General features: G+C 42.9%; 1 protein-coding gene across 1 annotated transcript in view; it reads left to right on the forward strand.

Moving 5' to 3' along the window:
- Positions 1 to 9,068, forward strand: part of LOC116816900 (arf-GAP with SH3 domain, ANK repeat and PH domain-containing protein 2-like) — a 114,000-nt gene that overhangs the window by 67,381 nt on the left and 37,551 nt on the right. The window contains exon 17 of the mRNA XM_032766532.2: positions 3,110 to 3,296. Within this exon, the coding sequence (XP_032622423.1) occupies positions 3,110 to 3,296 (187 nt within the window). The remainder of the gene's footprint in view (positions 1 to 3,109; positions 3,297 to 9,068) is intronic.

Consider the following 9,068-nt stretch of genomic DNA (forward strand, 5'->3'; position numbering starts at 1 on the left):
GAAATAACACCAAATAACCCCACAGCAGGTGGGAACAGAAACAGCTGCTGGAGTGTAGTCAGCAAATTCCACTGTGCTTCCAGCGCACCGAGGTACCCCAAGGGAATCTGGGCTGCCTGGATAAAGGTGTCTGTGACAGGATCCCCGGGGTGCAACCTAGAACTGTGGGACTGCTGTGCCCCCTTAACTGACTAATCTGGGTTTTCTCTCACAATACCTTACTGGTGACAAACAGCAAACCCCTCCAGGTGCTGTTATCACTCAGCACAACTGCATGTGGAGCCCCGTACTCAGCTAGATTGCATGAATGCCCCCAGAGCCACTCACGAATCACAGAGAGAAAAGGTACCAGCCAGATTCCCTCAGCTCTCAGCCTAGTACCTCAGGAATATACCATCTTGCACTGCTCAAGACCCTTTCTTGAGTAATGCAAATTTATTAATTGGTTCACCACTTCATCAATGGAAAGTGGACACACACCAGCCTTTGTAAACCTGAGCACATTTACCAAACACTTCAGGCAAACTCACTGGTAAAGAGAAACAGTTAAACAAATGTATTGACTACGAAAGATAGATTGTAAGTGATTATAAGTGATAGGCAAAAAGTCAGAGTGGTTACCAAAAGAAAATAAAATATAAACACTCAGTCTCAACCTTAACTGTTATCACACTAGACAGTATTTAGATCAAGCAATGTTCTCACCCCCACTGAATCTTACAGTTCTCAATATACAGGTTTGTCCCTTAAACCTGGGTCAGACTCCTCTATTGAAATCTTCTATCTTCTGAGCATCCTTGTTGCTTGCAGGATAGGTGAGGGGAGGAGAAAAGACTGAGCATGGGGCCACTGTGTTCTGTTTTATACCCTTAGTCCCATGTGCTTGGCAAACACAAGTCCAGGCATGTCTGGTGGGCATTGCTGAGTCACCAGGCAAGGTTGAGCAATTCCCCTGGTGTGGCTTTATGCAAGTGAGTCATTGTATTGTAGCTCCCTTGCTGGACAATGTCTGTTTGACACCTGCCTGGGTGTTGGTTATCCCCCTGGTTATTGTCTTTGGGGAGCTAGTATCTGGGCGCTTCCCAAACCCGCGGCATATTTAAGTGACAACCATGCAACACAATTCTCATTACTTCATATGCATTAATGATACACATATTTAGATGAAACAGGGGGTTTCAGCAGATCATAACCTTTCCCATGATATCTTACATGGCCTGCTTTATATGCAATATCACAATTATATACAAATGACAAATATGGGGGTTACAGGGTGCTCCCCTGGGGTGTAGAGTGGCATAGTGTCAATCACAGACCGGGGAGGCAGCTGCACTGGCACCTCTCGAGATTCCCTCGACATTGAAGTCAAGGCTGGTAGTCTACTTCTAAGCTCTGCTCTAGCTCAACCACAAGTTCTGGGCTGAATCTGGGAATTCCTGGGTGGGTTCTCTGGTCTGTGTTTGCAGGAGGTCAGACTAGGTGATGCTAATGGGCCCTCTGACCTTAACATCTATGAATCTCTAAACACTACATCCAGCTCTGGGCATTGCCCTGTCAGAAAGATATAGACAAAGGCCTGAGAGCAATGGAACCAGCCATGAAGTGAGAGACTCTGCTTTATAAGGAAAGAATAGAGAACTCAATCTGCAGGATGTGGCTAAAGCAAGACTGTCTGGGAGACACACACAACTAGGCGTGGGGTGGTCTAAGTTTGATCTGTGAGGCTAGAACCTGGGGAAATGGGAGGAAACTGAGAGAGAGAAAAGAGATGCTGCATCTCAGGAAGTGCCCCCTGAGCTATATGAGGTGATGCAAGTGCCTCCCAGGGGACAGGGCAGGAATCCCATGATTTTGATGTTTAAAACTAGATGGGACAAAATGCTAGAAAACAAGCCCTGAGGAACAATCCTGCCCTGGCCAGGATAGGCTGGAAGGGCCAGCAGGTGTCTCCATCGCTAGCTTCCAGCATTCTGTGACCTGCAGTGCTTGCCACTGGTGAAAGCCCCTGAAGCTCTCCTGTTCAGAGGGCAGCAGCAGGGGTTGATGTGCTCTTGTGCACCATGCTGGTGCTCTGCTCCTCCCTAAACTCCTGTCCTGCCCATCCTTCACCTCACAGCACCATGCCTTAGTGTAGCGCATTGCAATCCATATGGAGAAATCTACAGAGTGCCTCCAAGGCAGGGCGGCATTGCTAACTCGACACATCAAAATCATGTGTCAGGCCCAGATATCACGAGATGATAACATTTGATAAGATCATAAAAGCGGCCATACTGGGTCGGACTAAAGGTCCATCAAGCCAAGTATCCTAGCTTCCGACAGTGGCCAATGCCAGGTGCCCCAGAGGGCATGAACAGAACAGGTAATCATCAAGTGATCCATCCCCCGTCACCCATTCCTAGCTTCTGGCAAACAGAGGCTAGGGACACCATCCCTGCCCATCCTGGCTAATAGCCATTGATGTACATATCCTCCATGAACTTATCTAGTTCTTTTTTTGAACCCTGTTATAGTCTTGGCCTTCACAACATCCTCTGGCAAAGAGTTCCACAGACTGACTCTGTGTTGTGTGAAGAAATACTTCCTTTTGTTTGTTTTAAACCTCCTCCCCGTTAATTTCATTGGGTTCTTGTGTTATGGGGAGTAAATAACACTTCCTTATTTACTTTCTCCATATCAACCATGATGATGTCCTTTGCCTTCTGATTTGTGGGCCTTTCGCTTACATGTGGACATTGCTTCCAGTGGCCAGAAACTGACTTTTGAAGGATAGAAACCATGATTCTCACATAATCACTTGACTGCAGCAGCTGCAGTTTAAGACAGCACCAAATATCTCGAGAGTTGGCAGTGCTTCTGGATCATGATTTGGGGAGCGGTGCAGGAGGGTGGAGGCCAGGCAAGAGGAAAGGAGGGGCAGAGGTAAGAAGGAACCAGCAGCAGGCAAGGAGGGGAATCACCGCCTCTCTGATGGTTGCCCACCTTGTGGCTGCCTCGAGCCTATGCCTGCCTTGCCCAGAGTGGAGCAGGAGTGATCGGGATCAGGAGCACAGGGCCTGTGCATTCCCATGTGAATTCTAACTCTCTTCCCATGCTGGCACCACCCCAGGGCCCTTCGGAAAGATTTCATCATCTCCAAGTATGTCGAGAGGAAATACGCCAAGAGGAGCTCTAGGAACCCAGCTGCCCAGCGCAAGGAGCTACAGGAAGCCATCAGGTGGAAGGACTTATTTGCATTGCTCCAGGCCTATGCCGAAAAGGTGGATTTAAGTGAGCCTGTTCTGGAGCCTGTGCAGGTGAGGATGCCCCTGTGCTGGGTGCCCCAAGAGACAGTGTAGATGGAAAGGAGCAACCCAGGCAGGGACAGTGCAGACTAGGGCAGTGGGACCATGTCACTGCCATCTGTTTTTCTTCCTTTCCTGCCTCCTGCAGCAGCTATGATCGGCTGTTCTTCCCCAGGAGGTGGGGAAGTGGGAAGCAGCCATTCAGAGGGGGATTTCCTCTGGGCTGGCTAAAATGTGTTAAGGCTGCAGCTTCTCCTGTCATTGTGAGACTGGCTCCAGCAGGGTCTAGAATCCTGTGACTGTGATAAATTTGGGAGAGTTGGCCACACTGGCTGTACTATTCGTGCATGAAAGCACTGTGCTTTGTTTCAGGTAAGATTGCACTGCAGATAGCATCCCTTGGCATGCCCGGCTCCTCCTGAGAGTCTGGCTCCCAAAATGTACAGAAGAGGTGGTAAGAGCAGAGGGCTGCTGGCTTTGAGGTCGTGAGAGCTTTGGAAAGCAGAGGCAGAGCTAGGGTTGGGGTTGATTCTCTGGTGTGTGTGGTTGTGCTAGTGTGGAGGCGACAGCTCTGGGCTGAGCAGATGGAAAGTTCTGTTGGATGACTCACTTTGCATTTCCGTCATCTTTAGATTTTCTGTAGATCAATTTTAACTGATCCCCAGTATAGTGTTTTGAAGTATGATTTCCCTGATCTCTGGAGACATGGATAGGGTCTCCAACCCAGTGACGATGCCTTTCAAGATGGGCAGGTCCTTTGTCAGAGCACCCAGCGGGCTCAGAGCTCGCTCTTAGCACTTTCATCAAGATCCTGGTATTTACCAAAAAGCTCTTCAACAAGCTGTTCTACTGGTTCATACTCTACTCCTGAATCGGCTCAGCAGTGTGGCAGGTGTCCTGCCAGGGTGGATAAAAAACAGTGGTTTACAAAAAAATCAGACTTTTTAAATTGAATTTTTTTATTTAGTTGTTTAAATTATAATATTTTTTCTTTTCCAATGAAATCTGAATTTAATACAAAATATGTTAAGGCCTAAACTTATTATAATCTCTTCTTAAAAATAAAAAAAAATATGCTGATTCCATGAGCCACTGCTTTTCTATATCAAGAAAAAATTGAGGGATAAACATCGAATTTTGGAGGTCAAGCTTTATGAATATGGCACAGTAGGTCATGTGCTGTGGTAAGGGCCTGATCTTGTGGTGGACATGGGGCTGTGCTACTGGGTTTAAGAGACAGACAAAGTCATCACAGGTGCTGAGACCCAGCCTGTGACTCCAGGAGACACCATCATATATCTCACCAAGATCATCCACTGAACCCACCTGGGGGGGGGTCTCATACTCCTGTTTTATAGCTTTTCCGTCCCTGAGTTTTGTTGGGCTCAGTTCTCAGATTATGAAGATTTACGACTCCACCCACCATGGAAACTTACTAAGGGACAATATTCATCTGAGTGCAGCCTCTTGGGTTGATTTCAACACCTGGAAACTGGAGGGGGAAAACACTGCCATGGCTTCAGCTCATTAAAAAAAACCTATCTGGGAATATTTTCAAGAAATTCCTTTACCTCTGGGTAAAAAGGGAACAGGAGTCAAATGTAAACAATGCAACAAGGAAACGCAAAGCCTGGTTGTCAAAAGGAAACAACATTAAGAAAGGGTCACTCAGAAGGCAATGACTCTGAAGCTGATATGGACTTGTCTGGCCAAACTGTATCAGCTGGTTAGTAAACTTATTTTTGTACCATTCTTAGACTGCCTGCCATGGTTTACTATGTTAGTAAATGCTTGCTTAGATTATTGTCCTACATTTGTGTTTTGAGTGGATTAATTGCTTATGAATTTCAATATATTTGTGTTTGGAATATAATTGGTATGTTAGTTTGTTGTGGGAGTATTTATCAATTACATTTTTACTGTTACTACTGAACTTCTGAAGTGATCTTTTATTGCTCAGTATAATTAAGCATCCTAGGTGAAGTTTACCTGTTTAAAAGTAAAGTTTTATTAGGCATTTATGAATTTTGGTATTACATTTTTTTCCCAAGCTGTTTGATATGTTACTAGAGGTAAAGGTTCAAAAAAATTAGGTAATTCTTATGATTTATTAATTTTCCCTATGAAAATGGGTTTCAGATAAATTATATCATTTCAACTGTGGCACAAACAGCTTCAGTAGGAGGAATCTTTCATTTACAATCCCATTTAAAAAAAACAACAGTGCACTGAGTAATAGTGAGTGAGTGACTTTTTGACCCTTTTGTTTCAGGGTCCAGTTTAGACAGGAGGGGTTATAAATGTCCATCATTTACAATGTCTACAACTTTAGAGTCATCAGCTGGTACCATCGGCAGTGCTACAACTAAACATGTGTCAGACAGTAAATTACCAGTGTCAAAAAAAAAAAAAAAAGACTTTCTTCATCCTCTAGTAAAAGCATGGTGGCTCCATTTGTGATCAGGACCAGCACATTCCAGCAAAGCTCCATAGACGAAATGGTTGCTCAGTTCATTTATGCAATACATTTTTCCTTTTGTCTTGTTCAGAACAAACATTGCATTGATATGATTCAATCATTACAACCAGGCTGTGCTCCACCTGGCAGAGCAGACATTGCAGGAAGGATGCGGATACAGTATATGAGAAGGAAATCGAACAGTGTGCAGAAACATTGATGGGAAATTTGTTATCTGACTCTTGATGAGCAATGTACACAACGATCCAGTAATACGTGCTTGTGTGGCGTCAGACAATAAGGTTGTGTCTCTCACAGAAACAATTGATACTTCAGGAAATGCATATACAGCAGAATACTTAAGAAGTAGCAATACAAGCTGTAACAAACTGAAGAAAAAGTCAAGTGTGTAGCTTTGTCACAGACGATGCTGCAAATATAGCTGTGACCGTGGTCGCTGGAGGGGCTATACTGACAATACTCAACCAGAGCAAACTGCAAAGAATAAGGTAGATGATCCCCCAAACTGGTGGTTTATTCTTATAATTAGATTCACCAAGCAAGCAACAAAACAGCTTCTGTAATACCTTACTGGTTACTAAGAAGCCAAAATACGGTTCTTTTAAGCAATCCAGCCTTTGGGTCTCACCCAGACAGCCAAGTCTATATAGTGAGGGCTATTTAAGACCTTATTCACCATATAGAAAGTTCTACCAATCACAAAAGATCAGCCACATTACCCATCAGATCAATGAATATTTCAGATCTCACTCAAATACATATTTACAGCCAGTTTTTATTAGCTAATCTAATATTTATTACTTAAAAAGAAAATAGAGTTATTTTGGTTAAAAGATTATTATACATACAGACATGAATAAAGTTCTTAGGACTGTTTCACAGGTGAGATGGTGAGGCTGCTGATTTGTAGAAATTAGGGCTGTCAAGAGTTTAAAAAAATTGTTATTAATTGCACAATTAAAAACATTAATTGTGCTATTAATTTCACTGTGAAACAATAATAGAATTCCATTTATTTAAATATTTTGGATGTTTGAAAATGTAGAAAATATATTGATTTCAATTACAACACAGAATACAAAGTGTACAGTGCTCACTTTATACTAATTTTTTATTACAAATATTTGTGCTGTAAAAAAACAAAAGAAATAGTATTTTTCAATTCACCTCATACAAGTACTGTAATGCAATCTCTTTATCATGAAATTGAACTTACAAATGTAGAATTATGTACAAAAACTAACTGCATTCAAAAATAAAACAGTATAAAACTTTAGAGTCAACAAGTCCACTCAGTCCTACTTCGTGTTCAACCAGTCACTCAGACAAACAAGTTTGTTTACATTTGCAGGCGATAATGCTGCTCACTTCTTGTTTACAATGTCACCTTAAAGTGAGAACAGATGTTCGCATGGCACTGTTATAGCTTGCTATAATATGAAATAGGTGGCAGAATGCGGGTAAAACAGAGCGGAAGACATACTATTCTGCCCCAAGGAGTTCAGTCAAAATTTCGTTAACACATTATTTTTTTAATGAGCATCATCAGCATGGCAGCATGTCCTCTGGAATGGTGGCTGAAGCATGAAGGGGCATACGAATGTTTAGCATATCTGGCACTTAAATACCTTGCAATGCTGGCTACAAAAGTACCATGCAAACTCCTGTTCTCACTTTCAGGTGACATTGTAAATAAGAAGCTGGCAGCATTATCTCCTGTAAATAAACACACTTGTTTGTCTTAGCCTTTGACTGAATAAGAAGTAGGACTGAGTGGACTTGTAGGCTCTCAAGTTTTACATTGTTTTGTTTTTGAGTACGTAGGTTAAAAATAAGTTGCACGTTTCACATAAAAGAGATGCATTATGACTTTATTGAGTTGGAATTGAAAAATACTGTTCTTTGTTTCTCATTTTACGTGCAAATATTTGTAATACTGTACACATTCGTATTCGTGTTTGTTTAATTCATCAATATATTTGAAATGTTAGAAAAAAAAAACACTCATAAATAGTTAAATACCATATTCACATTGGTATACTTGTTTAATAATTAACATTTTTAAATCTGTGATTAATTTTTCGTTTAAATATGATGTTACTCGTGATTATCGGTAGCCTAGTAGAGATTCTTTCTAAAATTCATTTTACACTTGTGACAATAGGCAGTGCATTTGCGGGGAGTTTGTTTCAATGTTCTCTTCATAGAATGCGAGGCTAACCCAGAATAGACATGGGAGACCTCAGTCTTTGCCCTGGAACTTCCTGACCCAAGTTTAGCAGAACTAGAGTGTCAAGAACAGGCTCGATAAATTCCTTTATAGCTGCAGTGCAGTGATAGCCTCTTCGAATCATTAGAATAAATCATCAGGGGTTGGAAGGGACTTCAGGAGGTCATCTAGTCAACCCCTGCTCAAGCAGCGACTATTCCCAACTTAAATATCCCGCCAGGCTTTTGTCACCTGACCTGAACCTCTTGAGAAGAGTCCAGCCCCTCCCTCGGTAAACCCCATTCCGTGCTTACCACCCTCCTATGAAAGTTTTTCCTATATCCAAACCTAACCCGTCCCACGTGCACTTTGAGCCATTACTCCTTGTTCTGGACTCAGGTACCATGAAGCAGTCTAGATACGATCCTCTTTTGGAAACCCTTTCAGTAGTGAAGAGCAGCTATCAAAATCCCCCTCTCTTCTTTTTTGCGCACTAAAACATCCCAGTTCCTCCAGCTTCCTCAAGTCATGTTCACCTGCCCTAATTTAATTTGTATTCTCTGCTGGGACTCTTTCCATTTTTCACTTCTTCTTGTATGTGGATGCCAGAAACTGAAACACAGTTACTCCAGTGGAGGCACTACTCAGTCGGTCAGGAATAGAGGAGGGATGGATGCCCGCAAAAAATGTCATGTCCTCGATTACTGGCCAAGCCCCCACTATACAGGCCCAATGCCATACCTTGTGTAACCAAGGGCAACTTTGACTCGATATTCAGCTTCTCGTCATGGTAACCCTAGTCTCTTTTCTGCGAACTGCTTCCTGCCATCGGGTTGCTAGTCTTAAAGTGATGATTCTTCCGTCTAAGTGCAGGACTCTGTCATGGTGTCCTTGTTAACCTCATCAGGTTCTTTTGGCCCAATCCCCATTTGTTGTCCTCGCTTTCCTATCCTACCCTCAGTGCATTCTCACTCCTCCCAGTTAGTGGCATCTGACAAACTTGTGAGAGTGCAGTCCACGACACCTCAGTCATTATGAGATTTGAATCAAACTGGCCCAGGATCCGCCTTTGGGCACTCTTGACCATTGCGTGACA

The sequence above is a fragment of the Chelonoidis abingdonii genome, chromosome 14, assembly GCF_003597395.2.
Source record: "Chelonoidis abingdonii isolate Lonesome George chromosome 14, CheloAbing_2.0, whole genome shotgun sequence".
NCBI lineage: Eukaryota > Metazoa > Chordata > Testudines > Testudinidae > Chelonoidis > Chelonoidis abingdonii.